This window comes from Mugil cephalus, chromosome 22 (assembly GCF_022458985.1).
Source record: "Mugil cephalus isolate CIBA_MC_2020 chromosome 22, CIBA_Mcephalus_1.1, whole genome shotgun sequence".
NCBI classification, from domain to species: Eukaryota; Metazoa; Chordata; class Actinopteri; order Mugiliformes; family Mugilidae; genus Mugil; species Mugil cephalus.
Window position 1 is genome coordinate 9,775,103 of NC_061791.1, and position 25,431 is coordinate 9,800,533.

Sequence of the window (25,431 nt, forward strand, 5' to 3'; positions counted from 1 at the left end):
AAGCATGGGACTGTTGTGGCCAGAACAGCAGCAGTTCTAAAAATATCACTGATGGGACAGTTTTTTAGTTCACTTTTTCGTTTTTTTTTCCTTGACATTTGTCCGTCTGTCTGTCACACCCCCAAAGGTTTGACCTACAGCCATCTATTAATAGACACACACATCTTTTTCCCTTCCCTTTTCCTTACGGTCAGTGCTACACAGGGTACTAAGCTCGGTCATTCAAATTTAATTTCTACCTGGCTCACAGGATGAAATGATGGGTTTTAGTAATCATCTGTTCACTTGTCACCAGATATGCAGACTTGTGCCTTTTATTAACGCATTTACGTATCTTACTTCTGAACTTAGGCATGAAAACAAAGACATCTACTATGGCAGGATGTAATGGTAAAAGATGCCCCAACACCCAAGCGTGTAAATATCAACTTTTTATTGGAGTGTACAACGTAAGAGTTCATTATTTGACCAGTCTCTTTGATGAGACTTGGCGTCCATAACATCTTATTAACCGAGTTACCTACAGAAGCTAACATCAGCATTAAACATGGCTAGGTTGTTTTTCCACCTCCCCCACCCACCAAAAAAACAGTATCTTAATATTTGACAAAAGAGGTCAGTTCTTACATCAAACAAGTGGCAATTTGTCTCTCAAAGACACGTTTTGCTAACAGGCAAATACAGGAAAAACATTAGTTTAGAGAATTTATTTTCCTGACATTTGTCACATCATGAGGTTTTGAGCATTCTACAAACCAGAAATGTGTTAGCAGCTGTAGCAGGCTAGCTGTTAGCTTACCGATAAAAGTAGTGTTGTTAGGAAATGTCTTTGATTATCAGGTCTGCAGCTCATTAAACCGTTTAGCCTAACTAATCAAATTCATTACTGCAGCAACTTTGGGGTCAACGAGAAGTTTCACAATTTACGAATTGTATCCTTGCAGCTAAGTTACTGTAGAGGCTAAGCTACATGTTAGCCGTGAACGATTAGCAATTAGCAGTTACGTTGCTAAGATTTAAAGCAAAACCATGCAACTTTTGAAAGAGGGAAGACACACTTTCGTTACACTTGATTTCACTCACCCTTACTCAGTTCAACTTCCTGCCTCACTTGCCTTGCTACGAACAGTTAGCATATTGTTAGCCTGGCTAGTAGATTAGCCTCGATTCTAATGTGTCATTAGCAACACGTCACAAACTCCGTCCTACAATTTGCGCTAAAGCAAATTCAATTGTTATCACTTGTGGCATACAGCTGTTTAGCAAAAGTTACATAGTGTTACTTTAAAGAGCACATAAGTTAGTAAAAAAAAAAAAAAAAAAAAAAAAGAAAAAAAATAGCTGGTTAGTAAGAATTTAGTCTCAACATTAAGTCTAAAATATTACATGTCAATGTAATACTTTTGAACCTGATAAGATGGGGTTATCACATCAGTACAAGCAACTGCATTTGTTTTTTTTTGTTGTTGTTTTTTTAACATTTCCATAACTGACATATCAATACCCTATTTAAAGTTTTGTGACAAATCCACCTTTAAAGTACACACGTTTGGTCTTTGCAGGGACTAAATTAACCACTGTCTAAGTTCTTTATTCCTATGTTACACCTCTCGATTTACTAGTTAGTCAAGAAAATATTGATACTTGTTAGAAGAATGCCATGAATGTGTTTCTTCCTATAGTGTGTCAGCATTTAATGTCTACAACTGGAAGAAAACAACTTTAGCCCTGCGGTTTCTGTACAGTAACTAAGCATATATGGACCCATTATAAGCATCAGGTGTGTAAAACTAAAATGTCTTTATTCTCAAGCTTTACACAATGAATGACCTGATTCCAACAAACAGGCGTTTACTGATACTCTACCTGCTACTGTAAAAAAAAAAAGAAAAAGAAAAAAAAAAATCAACTCAATCTGTAGTGCGACAGTGACAAAATCATGACAGATAGCCAGCCATAACACTGTGGGCTACCTCCATTTGTAGTGTGGTGTGTTAACGGTTAAAAAATATCAGAGTGTTTTCCGTGCCATTACTTAAAGCATCATGTACGTCCCATAATGACCTGAAAATGTTCTGTATTCATGCGTCGAGTCTCCTCTTTTCAATCTGTGCAAAAATATAGCAAGACTCAAACTCTGGAGCAAATTTACAGTCCACAGCAAATGAAGCTAAATATTCCAAAAAAGAGCTTTTTTTTTTTCTTCATAAGAAAATATGAGTGCTAAACTAGGATCATTTTTGAATACGTAAAAATAAACTACAGAGCAGTAGGGTATGAAAATAGTTTTTTTTTTCCCCCTCCTAACATACAATGACGACACGATTAATCAAAGATTTGTGGCAACTTGTTGTCTTGTGAGCCCTCCCTTCAGACCAAAAAAAAAAAAAAAAAAAAAACCATTCAAATCCAATGACGTTGAGGTGATTTAAAATTGCACGGCAATTTGGAGCATGGGAACACGGGAGGGTGATGAGGGAAGGATCATGTGTGATGGGAGGCAGCAGATATGAAAGATGGCCGAGTGACAGATGGAGGTGACACGACGTGGGAGGAAAAAGAAAGAGACACAGTGATAGGAGAAAAAAAAAAAAGAAAGAAAAAGAGAAGCAATAAGACAGTTAAAATGAAAGAAGAAACATTTTGCTATCAGGAGACAAGTAGCCAGTCCAGACAAACATGAAAAAAAAAAGATAAAGAAACAACAGCCTAAGATATGAGAATGACAAACATTTACAGATTAAATGAGGTATTGCACAGATTAATAAAAAAAAAGCATAAAGGCAACAAAAATATACAGCAAATTGATAGAACATTTACATTTAGAATTCTGAAATTAAAGATTTCTTCTTAGAAAGACATGATTTTTAGTGTCATGATCATCAAGGGAGTCGGAGAGAGGAGGAGAAAAGAAGTGAATGACTAGTCGTCCCATTCATCGTCCTCCTCAAAGTCCTCGTCATCTTCGTCGTCGTCATCCTCATCTGTGGAGACGAGGAAATATTCACGTATTAAGACGATGGCTAGCTGTATGACCTCTTATAAGCCCAGGAAATAAGAGTTCCTCTAAAAAAGGGATTCATGAGGATGATCATGACTGATGAGGAAGTGGGGAAAGTCTTGTTTAAGTGTAAAAGTGTCATCTGATGTTCAGTAAATGAGTCAGAGTGGAGAATGCCTGCAGCTGGTGTCTAGGAACAAATGCCTTTTTTTAAAAAAAGAGGCAGTGGAAACTCATTACGCCACCTATTGTTTGCCCCAATAAGCGAACAGCAACGTTACTGCATTTCACAGTAGCTTAATCTTAATCTGGTTCGACTCTTCACACGTGCATCGCTGCCTTTCTGTGCAGTTCGAACTGTAAGTTTCTATGGGAAAAGTTGTCTACAGTAAGTTGCTACTGTACGAGGGAATTGAGGATATTATCATAATGGGTGTTTTTGCACGTACCTGAAGAGTGAATAGCCTTGCTCCTCTTCTGCATCACTTCCATCAGGGCACCGACGATGCCTGCCGAGGGGGCAGGTGTGGCAGGTGTTGAATCTATATTATCTTCCCTCTGTAAAGACGATGCATGAGAAGTTACAACGTGGACAATACGCGGCTGGTGGAGAGACATGGTGTGTGTGTGTGTAACAATGAATATTTACAGGTTTGAGCTGGATTCCTTGTCTGATTTGGTCCAGAAGTGCATCCCTGGATACAGCCGGCTTCTCTTTCTGCTCGACCTTCTTCAGCTGAGTTCCTTCTCTGATCTGACTCAGCAGCGCCGACTTTCCAGGTGCGGCCAGGCTGCCGTCCCCTCCGTTAGCCTCCGTGGGGAGCGGAGGTGCGGGAGGCGGAGGGCCGGGAGGCGGGGGAGGAGGAGGTGGAGGAGGGGGCCCGCCGGTGCTGGATGGAGTGGAAGATGAGGGGGGCGGGGGAGGTGGGGGAGGCGCTACAGGAATCGAGGCGTGGGCCGGCGGAGGGGGAGGCGGGAGGGGGCCTCGGCTCGGCGGGGGAGGCGGCGGGGCGGTCATGCCCGGTCGGGACGGAGGGGGAGGCGGAGGGGCAGAGACGGGGGCTCTGGAGGGGGGAGGCGGAGGGGCGCCGCGACCCCGGGCGGGAGGAGGGGGAGGAGGGGCCGAGCTGTGGTGAGGGGGCGGGGGAGGAGGGCCGCCTCTGGATGGGGGCGGAGGCGGTGGGGGGGCTGAAGAGAGACGGGGAGAAAGAGAAAAACAAAACAAGGAAAGTTAAAACAGAGACTTCATTCACAGTTCACGCTGCAGCCCTCGCTTCACACATTTCATTGTGTGCAGATTACTTTCATGAAGGGACAGCTGGAAGATCTGGAGGGTCGCTACACATTTCAAAGCATCTCCAAAATGCTTGTCAGTTCTCCAACTCCTGTTTGTGTCAAGCCATGCAGTTATAAAGTTGAGCCACAGGGGGCAGCCTTCCCACCTGTAACTAGTATTGAACAATATTTGCAACAACTTCCAAGAATAAAGGATGTAAACAATGACCTCAACATCCACTTTCCAAATTTGTATTAACTCAAATCTTTTCCATTTCCGCTAGTTTTGGACCAGACGCTCTCGCAACTAAATGCTATTCATAGAAGATTCACATGCATAAGTGTTTAAAACAGATCAGGAGTTTAGAGGTGTGGCTAAGCTTCATGTAAGGGTTAGCCAGAAGCTACACAGCAAAAAAAAAAAAAAAAAAAAAGGTATTCAAAGGAAGTATCACGGCACGGCATAAAAACTCCATGAAATGAAGGAAATTTGTCTACCATGGAGAAACAGCCTCTTGTGTCTCCAGCTGGCTCAGAGTCACAACAGCAAGGTATAACCAGGTGCAAACGATTAAGTAACTGCAGTAACTTCAAAGACCTCACACAGGTTGAATTTATAGTACAGACTCTACATGCACGGTCATAAGCTATCACAGCAGCAGGACATGCGTGGAAACCTACCACTCCACCTGGGCGGACCTGGGGATAAAACCACCACACTAGTTAGACTGTCTTCAACTGACAATCAAACCATTAAACACATTGTCACATGGTGAACGGCCTGCAAGAAACACGTACACAGACATACAGTTAACAGCACAGTTTTTTTTTTTTATATATATATTACGGTAAAATAACCCACACGAGGAATTAATATGAAGTTCACCCGGGTGCACCTTCTGGATAGCATCATCTGTGTTTCCACTTCAAACGGTGTAAACTGTGTTTAAGTCCGTATACTCGGTGCGTGTCTGCCTCACCTTGTCTCCGGAGCTCATTTTTGACAGCCTCCACGCCTCCTTTCTTCTCGATGAAGTCGTAGATGACCTTAGAGGTCTCCTTGTCCTTCAGCTGAGCCTCTGAGATGCCGCACATGTCAAACAGGTTCTTCAGCTCTGGGTCCAAGTTATTCAGCTGGAGAAAAGACACCAGAAGACATCTGGTAAAGGCAGTTCAACCCAGACGTAATCCAATTAAGCCATACTAACTAGGTTATAGACAGCTGTGGAACTATAAACTGACACTGTAGACATCAACTACGTAATATCTTATTATGAAAAGCATATGGAGAGTATAGTAAAAAGATGATGAGGAGTGAAAAGAGAAGGGAATATGGTACTTTTAAGTCACGCCCACATAGTAGAAAGCATCACCTGGATTTGTAGCAGGAAATAGACTCACTGTTCGTAAACAGTGAGGGGCGGTGCTTAACTGGAGGCAAAAGATCTGTAGCTTGTAACACTGTAGCTTGTAAACGCTGGTTAGCATATTTCAATGGACTGTTTTGGCAAGAACTTTAGAGAATATACTAATATAATCACTATCCAAGACCGTGTATGTTATTTTAAAAAGTTGACTCTGACACCCCTACACCCTCACTAACTGGATGGACGATTTGACCAAAGGAGGATACGGACAAAGTCTGGTCTGTCTTTATCAAGTGAAGCTTCTCCAACAAATACATTACAAGAAGTAAGTGGAACCACTGTGGAGGGTAACAGAGTAAATATAACTTCTGCTTGGACACCCCTAAAACGCAACTAACGTTGTGTTAGCTATCGATTAGCATTAGCATTAATCTGTAAAAAGAACGCCCCGAATAATGATTAACTTAACATAAGCCAAACCAAAGTCGTCTACGATTGGCAGCGGCTGGTATGTTACAAAACTTCAAATTAGTGTTTTTGTTTTTTCATTTTTTTCCCCCAAAAATACAGCAAGTTGACATTTTCATGGTTGAAAGTGATAGCGTTCACATCAAGCTTCCCTCTGTTTTGCCTCCAGCTAACATCGTGATGTCACAGTGACGTATGAACTGGTCTATTGGTGGCAATTGAAAATCCAGGTTCTGTTGCCTAGGTAACGTCAAATGTTTCAAAGTGAAACAAGCAGAACTGTCATTAACACATTTTGCTTCATCCAGGTACAAATGATGCTCCAAACCTGCTATTAGCATCAAATATAGTGATAAGACACAGAGTTATGAACTGTGTTTCCCTGCAGTAAAAGTTTGCATCAATTGTGAATTAGAGATTAGTTCAACCAGCTCACTTTAAGTCTCCACTTTTTTTTTTGCCTATCATCACTACAACTCCCTGAAACTCTTTGGTCTCCCGTTGCCACATTGATGCTCCCTGTATGTATACAATCCTTCAGCAGAGACTCAAAGTGTATCACACATTTAGTAAAATGTTTTCTGAACGTTTTCCTTTTAGAGGGTGGCTTTAAGGAAACCAGTGCTACATCTTTACTGGAAACTCAAACCACATCAGCCTCTTAACCCTGCAACTAAAACATAAAGACTGTAACAGATTTCTCCAGCAAAGCTACACACTTGCTTTATATAGAATAGTATGTTTCCAAAGTGCTTTAATCTGTATTTATGAGCTCTGGGAACTTAGCAACACTTTGTGACTTTGGTCTAGTAAGGATTAGAGGCGCATTTGAAAAAGCAGGATTAGCCAGTCTGACATTGGTTTTTGGAAATGTGTTCATCCAAATCAGCTGATTTAATTAGGAGTTGAATGCGACAGGCGACTAAAACTTTCTGTCTTATTGCAGTTGGCTCTGTAGGGATGTTTCTAGTGAAGACGGCACAATATCTGTTTTTATGCTGCCATCTGGTGGTTTGAGGATTGAACTTACAACAGCTCAGATCCATTAATATTTGTTGTAAGAGAGTAAAAGAAAGTAAAGTGGGATTATCTCATTGAGCTGAAGGTTTTTACTTTTACTATAGTTGAGATACTTAAAGTATCTAAATGATAATGGAAACGCCAAGACATCAGATATATTCCTTCCTCTTTTATGAATCCACCAATTGTGACTTGGCTTTATAAGTCTGAGGATTTAAGAGGTGAATGAGCATCGTTTGAATGACGTCACCTTCTAAACTCGATCCTTGGAAAGAATTAACTTATGAAACTGAAATATATTTTTTTCGCATTTAGAGTCAGAGTAAGTCCTGTGACCCATATGATGTCACAACCATCATCCAGAATCCAGCATAATTACTGACGATGCTTTTTTGGGAATGAGTCCATGGATTATACGCTGATGCAGGTTGATTCTCTTCCCTCTCAAATCTCCTTGTGTAACACTCCTGATGACTTGGCCGTGCGGCTCGGCTTAATATTTTCGAGGCGATATTAAATCTAGAAAGATCAGTCTGGAGGAAGGATGTCTGAGTGACCAAAACGGATCGGGCCGAGTGTTAAGAACGTCTGGAGGTTACATCCTCCGACATGTGCGCGCTAACGAGCGTCAGCGTCGGGTTATTTGAACTTACGTCGAAGCCTGTGTTTGGATCCCATCCTACGTGCCCAATGTGCCTGCGGGGAAAGAAATAAGTGTCAGATATAATACGTTAAAAAGGAAAAGGCGTTTTCTGTTGTTTCCTGTGCCGACAATAAAAACAGGAAGACGTGTACAAAGCGGTCAATTAGCTGTTTGTTGCAAACCCTGTGTTTCTAACATATTTGACCCAATACTATGAGAGCTGCCACTTCCATGTATTTGCATTATTAATCTCTCATATTTTTCTTAGGATTGCACTCAGAATAACAGCATGGATTAGTGCCACCTCCATGCACACAGTGTAGCAAGACAGAATCAGTGCCAATGTCTCATTTCATTTCTATAAGAAATATGAGATAAACGTAACACACGCTGTTGCTTAGGTTCAATGATGGCGTCTTAAACACCTACCTTCAATTCTAAGTCTTACAAACGGTCTCAGAAAACTTGTTAAACTAGACTCTTCCCCCCGAAGGCTGCAGAGATGTTTACCAATGCACAACTGACTGCTAGTCCTGGATGTTAAAAGCAATATGCTAGATACAATACGTGGTAGGGCTTCGTAAATTACTGAAAATCATGACCACATCTAAAGCACTGGAATGTTTTTTTTGTTATTTGAAGTTCCTCTAATAGTTGGAGAGAATACTTGCTGCAGGAGCTGACATTTCTAGAGTCTTTCGTTTAGTTGAAAGCTGAGGACTTTCCCAGCACAAGAGGAAGTTTGAGTGATGTAAATGTACAGTGACTCATCTAGACATGAGTGTATGTTAGGGACTGACCAGTAAGTCCAGGATTTACAGAGTCTGTGTGTGGAATTGTTGTACGTTGGTATAAATAAAATAAAAAAAAATCCTTAGCTGTAAACGAAAATACTGAGAAATACTGCTGTGAATGCTAGCTCTTACATAAGCTTTGATGTTTCTATTGGTGGTGTGGACATGTGCACGCTACTGTGTGCTTTTATTTGTGTATATTGTACATTTTCATGCATGTTATGCTATGCTGCCATAGTTTTTATCTTTATGCTCCTATAGCTTTTTACTTTTAGACAGCTACTGACGTGTATTTTGTTGTTTTCCACCAGACAATGACATAACATAGTTCTTGTTGAAGTTCCCCAAAAGAGAATCCCCAGAAAATATTTTGTCCAAAACCACAGGAACATGAGCGCAGCTTGAAAACCCCTCCCAAAATGAAGTGTCTTTCTGAAACAAGCCCAACCGTGCTAATGCCTGCGGGGACTCACTGGAAGTTGCTCGGTGTGCCGATGTCTGCCTTGGTCAGCCTCTTTTTCTTCCCTTTGGCTTTCTTCTCCCTCTTGGGGAAGGCAGAGTGCACAAGGTTGTTCACCTGAGAGTTGTTGTGGTAACGATGAACACTGTTGATCTCCGGGTTTTTGATGTCGACAGTGGCCATGGGCAACGTAGGTCCTGGAAAATGATGGAAAAGGTACTAAGGTTTATATAACAGCACAAAGAGGACAGTTATATATATAAAAAAAAAAAAAAAAACAGACACAAAATGAGTTGTTGGGTTTCCACTCATCTAAAGAAAAATGTTTAAACGCTTATTCTTTATGTTAAAAGGAAAATAGCTTATAAAAGTGGTTAACAAGTCATAAAACACGACAAATGGAAATCCAAGCATGGGGATTTTTTTTTTTTTTTGTGCTTATTTTTATGTAATCTTTAATCTAATGACAATCACAGACTTTGGGTGGTGCGGAGACGACTGGATGTCATTTGAATGTGCTTGTGAGAAAATGGGTTAAACATATGTAATAAATAAAACATTAAAGTATATAATACATCACTGCCACTCAGGTTATTCGCACTAAATCCCAGTGCCGTGTTAGGACTGAAAGACGATACTAAATAACGTCATTACCGAGAAATTCCACTGTCTCCAGTGAGATATGGATGTTTGTCAGTCTGTGGAACTTGTTAGCTCAGTTTGGCGATCTACTGTTTTTAACAAATGACATCAACTCTGAGTGCACTTTCATCCTCAAGTGAGCTCAATTTTGCTGTTATGTGACACGGCTTTATTTACCTAATCTGTAATGGACCCGGCCATGAAAAAGAGAAACATTAAATGGAGGATGCAAAATGCCACATCTGATTGACAAACATAAAATACATTTTAAGTCGAATAATAAAATAAAGAACTTCCAATGCAAAGAGTAAACTGGAAATGCAAAAGTGGAGTTTTCTATAAGCCATCACAAGCAGCCAAACAACACTAAAGTTAAACCAACGATAAGAAGTCAACACACTGTAAAAAGTCCACCATTTCCCACCGTTTCTTTAAAAGAAACTTAAAAAGGTTTCGTTATCGCAACAGCTGGGCCACATACCTCTAATGCCCTCGCTACAGGGACTTTTGGGAGTTTTGCTGGGCGAAGGTGAGGCCGACCGACTGCGTCGTCTCCTCACCCTGTCCCAAATGCACCCGCCATCCCTGAGTCCGCAGGTGGCCATGCCGGCGTCTAGAAGCATTTTGCCGACCAGGCCGCCGGCCCGCTCTTCGGCGCAAACGGAGAGCCGGGCGGCGGGGTCGGAGAGAGGTGGGTACAGTTCGTCCTGAGGGAGAACGAGGCAGTGCAGGGACGACAGGCAGCTGCCCGGACCCAAACCTCCGCCCGCGACGCTTGCACCTCCGCCGCCGCCATCGCAACCGAGTTCGTCCGACGGCGCGGACAGGAAGGTGGTGCAGAACATCATTTTAGCCGACGGGTGGGCATGAGAGACGCGATGAGAACAAAGTCCTGGTTCAGAAACCTCAGAGGTCAAAGATGTGAAGAAAGTTAGACGAAGGTCCGGTGGAGAGGACACCAACAAAGGTGCTCGACCTCACGATGAGTTTGACCCCAGTCTTTTCAAGCAGATGGATGGTTTCTGTTTTGCTGACACGTGAAACCCAAGGTCTCCCACCGGATTTCAGAAATAGACCGGCTTCTAATGGACTCGATTCTTCATGTACTGAACTCCTTTCCTCATCAGACATCTGGTGGAGCTGACACGCACACTGCCCGAAGAGGGGCATGCAGCAATGTCTTCGGAAGATAAAGTATCCAGCGTCACTCATCCAGGCAGCAGCCAAGGTTTATTCATCCTCTCCCATTCCCCACTGGTCAGGTTATAATGCTCAGCTTGGCTCTACGCGATCATTTCTCCACCCACCTCCACTACCACCACCACCACCACCACATCAACCTCCTCCCTTCCCCTGCAAAACGCACAAACGGATCTAATCCCAGCAAATTATTCTGGGTTTAGCGATGGGTTTTTACGTAACCATTAAAACCCATCCCATGGCATAATCCCCACGGTAATCTCCGGGGTTGGTGAAACATGATGAAATGGTGGGGTGAAGGGAGAAACGCAGAGTGATAGACAGAGATAAAAAAAAAAAAAGAGTGTGAGAAAAGGAAAACTGAGAAATGAAATGAAGAGTGGGGGGCAGAGAGCAGATGAGGACAAATGATGAGCAAGGGAAAGTCACAAAGGGCAGTGGGAGATGAGAACGGGAGGAAAACGAGAACCAGACTAGTGATGACACGGTAATGGAAATAAGACGGATAGAGATGGAGAAGAAATATTCCTGTGGGTGGACATTGACTAATTCCCTTGGAAACGAACCAATGTACACACAAAGATGCACTTATTCAGAAACTATGCATGACGAATCCAACATAGAAACTGGTGGCCAACAGACAGGTGAAGGGAATAACTTTGACTGCCTCACTACAGTGTAATGTTCTGCTGGAAAACCTTGTTTCCAGGCATTAACAGGGATATCATTTGGCATCTACCAAACAAACGAATACTGACGGAGACCGAGCAACCACCTAATGGCAACGGCACTATCCGAGCTAGTCAGAATTCACTGTAGCACCGAATAAACTCCTCGGAAAATGCGACAAAGCGCCTTGAGATGGCCTCCAAACAACCCAGATTCCAATCAGATGGAACATTCGAAGAGTTTTTTGGGAGAAGCTTGGTCCAACTTATTATCCAAGGACTCAAAGGAACCTCCGTCAACTTCCGGTGCAGGACGTCTCAAGAAGTCCTGTGTTTTGACCCATATTAGGCAGGTTATCCTGTCCAATTGTGATCTTGGAAAAAGTAAGAAAACTGATACAAATTTCATCGAAAATGAGAAAAGTTGACCATCAGTCAGAAAGTTTTACCGTCCAGCTCTGAGTTACACTACGGTCTGGACACTTCATGTATTAGCATGCGACCATATGCGACACAAAGCAAAACCTCCATTAAACCGCTCTGGATACGAGCGCCACTTTAATGCTTAAATGTGTCATTTAAGCAGTTAACACTTCCGTACAGCTGCATGCCAACACACACACAGAGTTATTTTAATAAGCCAGCTGGGTCAAATCATCATCTGCCTCTCAGCGAAAAACTGGTTCATCTCCCGCTGTTACCGTCTGTAACATGTAGGTGTAACATGTGGGCACGTACCCAAAAACACATTCAGCGCGTTAAGCCATCGAACTGAACTGTGTGGCAGAAGGACGGCGTGAAGGCAAAGTCTCCACGACAGGGCGGTGTCATGTAACCGCATAGTTAGGGTATTACGACGCCAATGTTTCTTTTCTTCTGGATTCCAAAACTGACTGCAATTAGTTATTTTTATTATTTTTGAAAACACGCGGATGGAAAAAGTAAAATGGTAAGATTAAGGAAACACAACACAGTAGATACGGATCTGGATTCCATTTAACTCATTATGTGCATACACACTATTTCTTGTAATGGTACAATTTTTTGGGGGGTTAACATCCAAAATGACACATTAAACTAACAAGAAAAGTCACAAAAAATGATTTTAACCATTTTAACCAATCAGCAATCTTAAATCATGAAGGATTAAATACTATTATTATTATTATAGCTGTGAGCATAATCAGATAATAGTATTTATTTAGGTGTTTATAACTGGCTTATTTTGTAATTTCTCTAATGTAAAAGTGTTGCCTGGAGTTATGGAGGTATTTTGTAGTATGAAAGTGTGACTTTAACCTTTTAATATCATAGTTCTCTTCATAGATGCCAAATTGTTACAAGTTTCTAACACCGAACAGCACATTATCCCCGAAATCCTGAATCATCCCAACAATGTAATGATTTAACATAGTGATCAGACAAATATTTGCCGATGCCGTCAGACACAGACTGACTCTGGCTTCTGATTATTCCTTAAGGAAACGGTGGAAAACATACCATTTGGAGGGTCGCGTCTCTTCTCTGTGAACACACAGACAAATTAAATCATTACAATTTGGTGCTAAGTAGTGGGTTGTGTTAATGAGAAGCGAATGAGAGCGTCAGAGCGCAGATGTACGAGGAGAAGAGAGTTCATTTGGATTTTAGGTGCAGGGTTCGGCGGGATTGTGCATTCGCTGCACAAAACGGAGAGTTATTTAGAAATGATTGCCAAGGAAATTGTCAAGTTAGTGTGCGTAGGAGACGTATATCACACATTCACACACACACACTCACCACTACAGTTACTGTCTTCGGTTATCATTTGATACCATAATAAAAGTAGAGTATTAAATCAATGACTTAAAAGGGAAGAGATGGCAGACGCACAGAGGCTGTTAATTGAAGAGGGTTACTCTGAAGCTACGCACTCACACACTTCAAAAACACTATGCGGCTTGGGTTTTCCAGTGGTTTAAGGTCAAACAGAAGAAGCCTTGAAGATATAATGCAGAGGCATCTGATGCAGAGGGCCGAGGGGGAGAAGATGAAAGGGAGCGATCCATTGGAGAGGTCAGGAAGTGACCCGCAGAAAAGGAAGAGGAGAGACAGACACTCTTAAACAAGAGCGTGGTTGAGGACTGAGTGCAAATAAGTGAGAAGGCATCTGTGAGTTTTTAATCTACTGCTGTTCATATGAGCACGTTTCCCTCACACAGGGAAGAAAGGTGTTTAAGGGTTAAACATGTTACATGATGCATTTGTGTATTATTTTAGTTAATAAGAAATAACCTTTCAGCGTGGATGGAAGGAAACGGTTTCAGAAACGTCCACAGAAATCACAATGTGCAGTTTATTACATGCAAACCCAAGAAATATCGGTCTTGGGAGAGAAAAATCAGCAAATTGCAGGTTTTTCCTCATTTTAACTTGAAACTGCAGTGCCCCCCGCGGGTCGGTCGGCAAAATTATGCAAAGATCTCGGTGCAGCGTGTAGACGTGATACGTTTAGGTTGGATTATGTATATTCCTGAATGAAAAGGAGACATGCAGAGTGACATGTTGGGAAATTATGATGTTACCAACTGATTGTAGCGGATTAGGAGAAGAAAAAAAGGTATAGTTAACAAAACTAGGCAAAAAAAAAACAATCTTCAACTACTGTCAATACATGACGCTATGGACTAGTTTAAATAGACTCCAAACTAAATCTCTAACAGAGTCATTCCAGCACATTTGAATTCATTTTGCCCACGTATTGACACTTTTTTTGCCCAGCTCTGTGTAGAAAATGATTTGAAATTCATTTGATCCTGTGCTCCCACTTAAAATAGATCATTTCCAGCCAAAACCACCGACTGTATGTTTCAATAAACAGCAGTGGCTTCGTTGTTTTGACACAAGATGCAAATGTATTTGCCAATCGTGTTATTTTTTCCAGCGAGTCAGATAAGATGTCAGGTTTGGAGGTTAAGTCAGCGCTCAGCTGTGAGTTGGTACCGGTTTTCCTCTGTTTTCTCCCCATTAGCTCGGACATTGTGGCGCGGAAGCGCTTGGTCTCCTCCTCGCTGGCGAAGTTCAGACCCACTTGGCACTTCTGTGGACACAAAAGAAACTAATTTGACCCGACAGGACTTTCGAGCCCGTTTCCACGGCGTGAATGCAGTGAACACTCTGAGCCTTATCACCCTCATTAGCTGTCGCGCATACATCACGGCCGGCTACAGTCTGAGCCACTCTACCCACCGACAAGATGTTTGCTCCATAAATAAAGAATTCTAGTCACATGAGGAGCTTTAGATAAGACACAGAGCTCAGATTTCTAGTGTTTCTACATAAAAGACACAAGCTTTACAGTGTCTTTTGGTAGTAAACAGAGAAACTGACTCACACTTGGTTCTCATCGTCTTTTTCAATTGAATTTCTGGGTCAAGATACTGAAGAAGGTAATAAACTCAGTAACGGACTAAAAACAGCTTGTTTTCATGAACAGGCGAATGAATTATAAACCAGAAATGACATGATTTTCCGTAAAAGCCCAATTTAATTATGCGGTTATGATAATGGCTTGTAGAGTTGACAGTGTAGCGGACGGGAGCTGGTTGTTAAGTCAAAGGAAGAGAAGAATTTGCACAACGGGAAACAGTTGAAAAAGGTATCGTGGGAGATGACGGTCAGAAGTGTGGGAATTCTTTAAACGGGGATTTTATAAAAATGGGCAGACCTCAAAATGACAACACACATCAATATTTGCACTCGCTGTTAGTCATTGTGTCCTTATCGGTTGTGCTTCAGACGTGAACTCAATAAAGACTCCCTATTGTAGACGCTAATAGATGTTATGACAACTTTAAAGTGCTACGAGTCTTACAGACATAGTTTCAGGGTGAAAAAACAGCCTATATAATTAATGAGGAAGTTATTACCCATTCCCATTGTGTTAAATGTGAATTCTTAATAGGCACAGATTAGCTGCCGTGAAGAATTGTAGAAAATGTTCACTTAAATAAATAAATATCCAATTAAAACCAGCCTACTACGGAGCGGTGTTGTCACGTCGTCACACTTAATGTGAGAAGTAATGCAGCTGGGTGTGGGTTGGTGCATTTCGCAATGATTTACGTGTGAACGCGGACCAGCCTCTGCTCCCGCGCATGCATTTGCTAAAATTACTCACCTGTGACTAAATGGGAGTGCTGCTGACTAATACAGAGAAATAAATAAATAAATAAATCAACAATGGGAACTGCAACTCACATCTCCAGCAAATGTGATGAAGTAGGGTTTGGGGAGGTACGTGGTGAAGTTGTTGTACAGCTCCTGCTCAAACATCATCTTACCGTCCTGTGAAAAACAGAAAGATTAACGTCAGATCAAGAACACACACAGACAATAATCTATAAAGCTGCACATTGAATTCGTCTCATTATCGCTGTCCTTTAACTGAAATATGTTCCAGTGTTTCAGCTGTATAAAAAAATACAGCCTAAACTCTTTTATGAATGGCGGTAAACCACTGCTGATAGTCACAGTGGTGAGAATAAACATCTGCTCGTGGGCAATTTATTGCAGCAATAAAGCAGTAAGATGCAATCATCACCGTGCACTAATGCTGCTTCTGGGTTTCCCGTGTACATACCCTGATGTCAAAGACCCTGATGAAGTAGGACCGCTGGGGGTTGTCTTTGACCAGGCAGGCCACCCCACAGCATCTCTTGCTCCAGCTGGAGTTCCTGTCTGCCGTGAACACCTGGACCACGGCTGAAGACAATGACTGGAAAAGGGAAAGAGAGAGTCATTTATATGCGTCTCATATATCATCGTAAAGAATATATAACAAAGTCAATATGTTTGAGTTGTTGTACTAACAGGTGGTGACAAAGGGTGCCAACTTTTCTGTGAACTAAAATCCCTAAAGCCTGTGTTTGCAAAACTCAAGATCTGACAGCAGCAGTGTTTAAGCTGTGCGTCACTGTTTATGGGTAATGAAATCTTAAAGATCTACAGAAATATGCACCAAAAATAAAGTGGAAAAATGCTTATTCTATCTATAAAACCAATTTGCTCAGAGAGACGAGGATGCCTTCATCCTCAGCGAACCCCTAAACGCACCGCCTGATGGCAGCAAGCACGGTCAAGCACGGCAGCCGCTGGTGACGTTTCGTGTGCGAATGGGAAATAAAGCAGCATTCCTGCTATTACTCATAACAGGGGGCACATGCTGCGTGTGTTTTTCAGCGGCCACAGCTGAGAGACATTCAAGCAGAAGGAGAAAGCTGAGATCAATTAAACCACTGTTCCGTGGCACGGTTGTGCGCCACAAGTCTCAGACGTTGGTTTTTCCCGACCTGACTCCAGAACAAAATCTTTTGAACAATATGTTTGATAACTAATTACAGCAATCAGGAGCAGATGCATCATCGCCACATCACCAAAACATGTAGCGTTAACTTCCGATAATCTTAACCAGAGATACCGCCACTGAGTATATACATCCATCTTATTCTGCTTATTCTGCTTATCCCAGGTTTCGTTGCCGTGGCAACGGCACAACAGTCAAGATAATTGCATTATCTAGTGCCTCATGAAAGTTCCCAGGTCATTTGACTCCATTAAATTCTGGGTCTAATCCCAGATGGTCACTACTGGTCCACGTCCCAAAGAGGAGGAGCCCAGGATGTGACTTCACGAGATGCCCGAACCAACTCAACGTGGTCGTTACGACAACGGAGGAACTCGTCACATCCGCTTTTATCTACGACGCCGTTCTTTTGTCAGGCGAGAACTTGAATAGTTTGGTTAATCGATAGCTTTGTCTTATAAGTGCATGTTTTGTTATGCAAAATGAAAATCCACAGTTGTGGATGAAGGGTTGATCTCTAGCCTTCCGGTGATTCTTCCCTGCAATTGTCAAAAAAGGTCCATCAACGTCAACTGCTGAACAAGTAGCACAGGTACAGGACTCACATGACTCACATCTCCTTCACTGAGGCAGTGCTGTGTTAGCAGAGCTATAAAACGAACCTTATCATCAACATGACCCAGAAAAACAAATTTTATATGTACATTGCTTCAGTGCAGAAATCTGTTTATACAGACCCGTGACAGAGCAAGCCGCCTTGAAACATGCCTGCATGCAAAGTTTTGTAGATGCAAAGCACCAAAAGCACCAAAAAGTGCAGATGTACGGAGTCTAAATCAGGTTCAAAGAAAACTGAACGTATCCCTTTTTAAATCCACTGTCGCTGAAACAACTTTCCAATAGCTGTGTTTCTGTTAAAGACGTATTTAAAAGGCAGCATCTCCAAGTTTGACTGTACAATGTTATGCACGTGCACGTTAATAACACACCTGTAGCACACACCGAGACGCGATCATAAGACCAGATTAGACTCCCACCGTTTTTACAACGTGCCGCCAGGGTTTTCTCACCCCGAGGGGTCCCGGTTCACAGCCATTAACACACACACATGAAAGCAGGAGCGTTACGACGGGAAATGCCTGGTGGTTCTTTCGGGGCCTTTTTAACTTATCTCAGTTCCAGGAATTACTGCTCACGTCAGGACGGCACACAGCACAGTTCCACTGTTATTGTTCTTGGTAATTTAGTGTGAACGTGGCGTTCAAATTAAGGGGGTTTGCAGACGCAGGACACAAGCATATAGAGGGGATTTTCCTTGGTGTTTTTTTCTGCTTATTTTTCCGGCTTTTCCCTCTTTTGTCAAATTCCTCTCGGTTGCTTTCAGACTGGCAGTCAACCGTCGGTTTCAGCATCATTAAGATGAGCAGACATTCCCGCCCCTATAAGCAATATTGATTCTAGCAACAACCAAATACTTCACGGGACACACAGCACCATTAAGGCCCACGTTAATTTAAAGCCGAGTTCAATAACTGTTACAGATCTGCTGATAAAAAAAGTTACGACATAGGAACCAAAACTGAAACCGTGATCTTGTTGACGAAATGCAGATTTATCTTTCGATCGGAAAATTCCAGTTTGCTTTGTCTAATTGCTCAGAACAGATCTCCCCTGGCGAGGCCGTTTCAAACACTGCCATTATTCCTTCGGTTTGGGTCATTAGGGCTAAAATAAGATCTACTGCTTCAGACATGATGCAAGGGAAGCCTGAAAGTGGTACCAGACAAGAGGTACACTGATTCAGCTTAAGTTAAAGTTAAGACAGTGCAGTTAACATTTAATATAACTATTCCAACAGAAAGGAGCCATGTCAGTCTTTTAGCTTTTCATAAACCTCGAACATATATCGAGCTTCTTATCTTCATTAGTATGAAGAAGACCAATTGTTGTCAAGGTTGAATTCAGGGATAAATCAGCACGAATCTCTGCACGAGTCAAGCAACCCAACACAACGAACTGTGCAGAACACTGTGCCTACAATGACATAACATAAAACACACATGCATTCCAGCATTGGCAGACGTTAAAAAGCATCCCCAGAGACTCTATTTGTCTATATTTATTCATGTTTATATAACAAATTAGACTCTTGGCAGCGTTACAGCACCACGGTTTGGATTTAGAGCGGAAATTTCCATGATCAAATGAACAATATGAATTATGCTTTATGACGAATGTCCGCCTTTAACGGGGCCTGTGGCGGTGTCCGGGCTGTGGGGCCCCACGGTTTCGTCTGCACACGCATAGCTGTGATTGCCCCTGACAGGGCCAAAGGCTGCGTGAAGCGAAAGCTCGGTCCAGGCCGTCATCAAAGCACGACGACATCGTCCAATCGCAAACGAGTTCTTCCCTCTTCCTCGCTCTTTCAAACGTGTTCTCAAACAAGCTCGGTTTCTACATCAGCGCTGACCTGATGACGCAATCCCCCGCCCAGCACAAAGTCTGCACGGTCACATTCAGTCACTGAACTGAAGAACCAGGAAGAGTCTTACACATAGTACAACCAGTATGTTTTCAGGAAACACGAGGGCACGACATAGGAAAGAATTCTAAAGTAATTTAGTGTTTCCATGTCTAGCAATCGCAGAACCCAATGTTAGGCGTATTTTCAATTAATCTTAAATTTACATTGAACTTTTCATCTCGATCGCAAGTTTTAAAAAGCGCAGAAGACCAACACACGACCAGACACGACCAAAAAGGTAGAAAAGTGGACAGGTTTAACAGGAAAGATAAAGCAAATAGGCTAAGTCACGGTGAGTCAAGTGGAAAAAAGTTTACATTGAAGAAAAATTAAAATCACCCTTTGTTTGAATATGAAAACACAACTAAGGTTTCTTTGAGTGAATTGTTGACTCTTCGGCTGTAAGGTGTCCAAATACTGAAAGGCACAAATGTAAAATTAAGAAATTTACAAACCTTAAGGAAAAAGTGATGTGTTTGAGTTGATAGGACAACTTGGAAGAGACGGTTCAAGACTCTGAAACTCTGTTCAGATGTATCTCAGTTCAAGAAATCGGTCTCAGTTGTCCAGGACATATCCCACAATCTAAGCTAAAACAAAGGCACTAGTGGAAGTTTTCACTTGAATCAAGCTGTTCCATCTCAGCACAAGACATTACACCTCTTCACAAGACGACATGGAGAGGAAGTGACTGAGAGACGGTGAAACTAAGAGGAGGACTGGGAAAAAAAACTTTGGCAAAATCTAAAGGCAATGTAGGGAGAAAATGAGGTGGTAATACAGTGATGAAAAGTAAGAAATAAAAGGCTGGAAGATGTAGAAAAGAAACAGAGCAATGCAAAAAGAAAAACACAAAGGGACAGATAACATGAAAACGAGTGAGAACGAGAAAGGGGGAGAAGCAGGGGGAAAAAGAGGAGTCGTGTTCCACTTCTCCAGCACAAATCACCAGAGGAGGCCGACCACGGGACTTCCTGTAGGACAGGACTGCTGATCGGGCAGTCTGCGCACACACACACACACACACACACACACACACACACACACACACACACACACACACACAGTGTGAATTGGACCCCTTCCACCTTTTGCCAAGTCAGACAGTGTTGTTGATGGTGAAAACAGCACAAGGAATACTAATGAGTTAAACCAATGAGTAAGGCCACTGTGCGTGTACCTGAAGACGTCTCGCTTTCTCCACGCATGCGAATGACGCCATGACTCTGCCGTGCAGAATGAAATGCTTGTAATTCCTAAAGCATCGACAATGCACACTACGTTGTTTTATCTGCACATTTCTCTTGGAAAAACAAAACACAACAAAGAAACACACACCCACACACACACACACAGCATGGACAATTGTATTTCTGCTATTAGGTCAAACAATCCAGGCAAATGCTTGAAGCAATGCTGTACAGAAATCTCTAGTTAAGGCTGATAAACTAGTTACTACGCAAACAAGCCTTCTGCAGCTACAGTAAATCTAACAACTAAGGCTTAAAGACACAAAATAAAAGCTGACTTGGCGATTCTTACATTTTCAGCCCAATAAATATGTTATATAACCTGCAATCATTCAGGCAGCCACTACATCACTGATGGGCATCCTAATTAGATTGGTCAGGGAGACACACACAATGTCTGTCCTCTCCCGTCAGTATCTCGAACGCACATCTTGTCAGACTGAAACGACGTGTGCAAACGCAGCCCGGCGTAGGACGGTGAGGAATGTCCCGATTCCCCATCCCAGTCACATGCTACATGACAGCGCTGCCAAAATGCCGAACGAGCGATGTCACAGGTTAGACATCGGCAGGACACACCTTAGAGACATGTGCGTTCACGTGAAAGAAGCGGCAGGACTCCGCAGTCTGTGTCATGGGACAGGAAGAGAGGAGTTTGTAAAGCAAACATGTGCACGCACACACACGCACACGCACACACCTCAAATGCCAAGAGTACGGTTGGCTGAATGAGGTCAGTGCTATTCTGCTGGCACAAAGAGGAAGGAGCGTTTCTCTTTAACTCACCTTTGCAATGCGCAATTACAGGACACAATGGTTGCAATGGGAAACTAACTTGAGAGGAGCTCAGGTAAAACGAATGAACAGTGAAGAGCTGTAAGTTTTTGCCTGCCCTGTTTAATCAAGCGAAGAAAAGGTCAGTCAAAGCAAGTGTCAAATACTGCAGTTCTTTGAATGGCCACTAGATGCTGGCTCTAAAAGTGAGTCAATCCGCTCTATGTTAAAAAGAAAAACATCCAACAAGGCTTAAGGCCACGTTTACACAAATACGATTTTTGTTTGAAACTGCACAAGTCTTCTTCACGCTTAGGCCGACCACCATGACAGATACGTGTTTTTCTGTGAATGGAACCACAACAACATCAATGGTGGACTAGAGGCTTGTGACGGTGCTGCATCAGATATTTAACTTTTATTGGGTGGCTAGAGGAATATATACTGTTACTGCGCCACTACGATGAGTTAAAAAAAAAGATTACGGACTCTGATCCAGACTGTACATTTGTACGCGAGTTCTGTAGCAGAAACAGCACCACACACAGGCCTGGAATATGTACTACAGACTAAGAGAGATAATTATGGGACATGTGGACAAGGCCTAAAACTAGGCTACATTGCTAAATTTCTCCCTATTTCACCTGTACCTCGTAGCCCATTTTAAGATCAGAAAGGACTCAGGACCAGTCAAGTGCTGCCAAGATGGCAACCGCCAGAGCCGACACACTGAGCCTCAAAACAGCTTCCATAAACCTGTGGGTGTGGCCACCAGCAGCTCGTCCATCTGTGTCCACAGGTCCACGTGTTGAACGCACCATCTCTCACACTGACTAACGCCTGCATATCAAACCTGACTGCACAAACAGACAAAATAAACCTACGCACACCTTTTACTTAATCATGTGAAACTTCAAAATGTAGGAGTAAAGGTGAAGTAACAGGAGAAGGTGTGGCATTCTTTCCAGCTGAGATCACTGGGCGATTTTTTGTTTTTTTTTTAGGATACTGGGCCAAACATCTTCTCAATAATGGTCAAGACAAATTCACAAACTCCAAAATCGGGAAAAAAGAAAAGTAAGGAAAGTCTAAGGCTGTCCCGATGTTTCTCATATGCTGGCCTTCCTCCGAGCTGCACACACCTTGTTGAGGAAATAAACAGAGGAAGTAAACCGATCTTGCAACAACTCTCATCGCCTAACTTTCCTGTAAAAGAACAGGTGAACCGAGGGGGGCGAAGGATAACAATCGTTACCTATTTACAGGTTGGCGAGACTCTCCTAAGACCGCGCAGGCGAGCCACCTGTGTCACACATTACCGCACTGAGTCAATAAACTATTTACTTTTCACTTTAAATGTTTCTGTTTCACCAGATAAGATAATGGTAACGAGGGTGGGAGAGGACCAAACATTAAGTAAAATGCCGCGCCGGCTGTGAGCCGCAGAGCAAAAAACGCTGGTGGGCAAACACTCATCGATCTGAAATATTATCCTCTAAAGTGCTGCAGTAAGTTTATGATCATCCCGGCGTAGATGGCGTGCAGTAAGGTCGTGCTGCGGGGAACGGGGAGACGGATGCGGCTGCGAACGTCTTGGTTGGGATGCCACTACTGTCTGGTTGGCATGCATGAGGTTTGCTGAGACGTGGTGTATGACGAGGGGATAAAAAAAATGAGTCAGCTGCATGGTATACGCCGTTACGTAATCTGAAACTATCTCACAATATTGAGTCGTGACGTTGCGTTACTGATCCTTGACTGCAGTCGCACTGGTACAGCAGGCTCTGCCCCCCCCCCCTCCCCGGGACAGACTGGAGGACTTCTAGCTGGTCTGGATCTGTCCTCGGAACAAGTCTGGTCGCCACATTCTTCTCGGTGGACGCACACTTCCCGAAAACAAGCAAAGGTTCGGTCTAGATTATGTAATGCCAGTGCAGGATAAATCATTTGCTTTTGCCCCTGATGGGTTTAACAGCAGCGGATTATTAAACCCGACTCTGGCTCTGGCTCTGGCTCGGCTCGGCTCGGCTCGGCGCAGCCGGGCCGATGACAGCGGAATTCCAGGAGGGTTTTTCCCTGGAGGGTTTCAGGTGTGTCGAGCTCTCTCTTTTTAAGTTTGGAGGCCCGAGGCTGGAGTGAAACTTCCCAAATGTCACCGTCCCAAACCGAGGCTCGCCCCTCGCCTTGCACCTCCCTGCTCGCCTCGGCTGTCAAAACAAACCAAAAATGTGCCCCCCCCCCCACCCTCCTCCCCTGCTTACCTCTCAAATCACAACATAATCAAACTGAAGGCCACAACCGCATTGTTACACCAAGCAGCTAGCCTTATCTGGCTCCTCGGGGACAGGAAACACGGTGCAAGTTAGCAGCGTGAGCTTATTTCTTAGCCTGCTATCATAGAAGAATTTAACGGTGGGGGGAAAAAACTTACGATGCATTTCCTGCCAAGGTGGTTGAAAACGCAGTCGTTTTCCTGCGGTGTCAGTAGTAGGGAGCCCACATTTGTTTGCCGCCGTTGCGGCGGGTGTCCACTCATTATTGGCGATCAATTTCGTAAAGTATGCGCCGACTTCTAACTCGATATGTGAGATCCAAAAAGATACATAAACAATCCCTCGGTCATCCGTGGCCTGCCTCCGACCCCCTTCGCACACCGGTTCAGTTTATCCCGGAGCTCCCGCGGCACTCAGGTGCGAAAAGGCCGCGTGTCGTTTTGGAAATGTGGTGCGAGACCCGCTTCTCCTCGAAATAGGGTCAAAATTGAAGCAGCCGAGCAAAGACGGAATACGATAAAAACTTTCCTGGGAAGTCCGGCCGCCACAGAGCCCACAGCCAGCTCCATCCAACATGGCAGTGTCAGGACGAGTCCACTATCCGGGAATGGGGGGTAGCCGCTTCCCAGCTGTGTCCCACATAATCACTAAGATAAAGCGTTGACTCAGAAAACAACGCGAAAGCTTTTGCACCTGCTATCTTACTATTGAAGTATATACCAGTAAACATCTGCCGATAAAATTCTGTGTAATAAAATTACAACTCCCATCCAGAGCTCCTCTGAGATGGTTTGGTCCGGTCCGCCCGTGGCTTTTATGACAGGAATGTGTGCGAGTGCAGAAAGGGAGGAGATAAGGAGGAGAAAGGTACAACCAGTTAAGGCACTGCTCCCTGATAGAGGAATTATTGCATTAATGCAAAGCTATGTCCCTAGTTTTCATCAGCAGTAAAGGTGCTCACTAAGAACTATTGTTATCATAATTTCCCTCTAATGGCAATTTAAATTTCTTGAAGTCAGAGACGTTTGCAAAGAAGTTGCTATCCAGGCCCTATGATTTCCTGCATGATAAACTTTTTCTAGAAATGATGAAGTTAAATGGTTCTTGGAAGATGCAACCTTCTTTCTTTGCATTAAACCAAAAGTAGGTCTATAAATAAAGTAGAAATTAAGCCTGCTCCAGTTACTGTGCATAGCCTCGGGGGTCAAGCGTGCAAAATCAGACATATGTGCCATGCATTCTCTTGGATCTTTATCGACCGACTGAGACGACAAAGTGAAACTGCGCCCGATTTGTTCAGTTATCACACTTAATCCTTTACATTAAACCGTACTTCAATTAGCAGCTTCATAAAAAAGGACAGCATGCGTGTGTTAATGTACTAATTATGAACCTGAGGGTAACACTGGATGTGCAACGTGCTTAGTCAGGGTCATAAACTGGTGTTGTTTGCAGGATTGCAATCTCAGTGAAGTGAAACAAAGAAAAACACATTCTCTTATGATAAATACACTAAACTTGTAACTGTTTTATTTTCACATTGTCATACTTTCCATGCAGCTATGTTATTTGCATTAACCCCAGATTAAAAGTCCAGTTTGTCTCTAGTGCATTCGCAGCAGGTAACAGCAGAACGTAAACCAACTCATGTCATCTTCATACTCGACATAGAAGAATGTTGCAATGCCACATTTTTGCGTGTCAGTGATTTCAACGTCCAGACAATGC

At 43.0% G+C, this 25,431-nt stretch overlaps 1 protein-coding gene across 5 annotated transcripts; it reads right to left on the reverse strand.

The window, feature by feature from the left end:
* Positions 1 to 418: 418 nt before the first annotated feature.
* waslb (WASP like actin nucleation promoting factor b) lies at positions 419 to 24,296 on the reverse strand. Of its 5 annotated transcripts, XM_047574944.1 has the most exons (12): positions 23,862 to 24,295; positions 16,160 to 16,294; positions 15,778 to 15,864; positions 14,521 to 14,617; positions 13,039 to 13,062; positions 9,042 to 9,225; positions 7,785 to 7,827; positions 5,257 to 5,410; positions 4,958 to 4,975; positions 3,651 to 4,189; positions 3,451 to 3,559; positions 419 to 2,984 (listed from the first exon to the last, which is right to left on the reverse strand). In XM_047574944.1, the coding sequence occupies exons 1-12, from the start codon at positions 23,964 to 23,966 to the stop codon at positions 2,923 to 2,925; spliced, it is 1,557 nt and encodes a 518-aa protein (XP_047430900.1). In that variant the 5' UTR covers positions 23,967 to 24,295; the 3' UTR covers positions 419 to 2,922. The 5 variants fall into 5 exon arrangements, with proteins under 5 accessions (XP_047430900.1, XP_047430902.1, XP_047430901.1 ...); XM_047574946.1 differs by lacking the exon at positions 13,039 to 13,062 and having other exon boundaries at positions 23,862 to 24,296; XM_047574945.1 differs by lacking the exon at positions 4,958 to 4,975.
* Between the last annotated feature and the right edge of the window lie 1,135 nt (positions 24,297 to 25,431).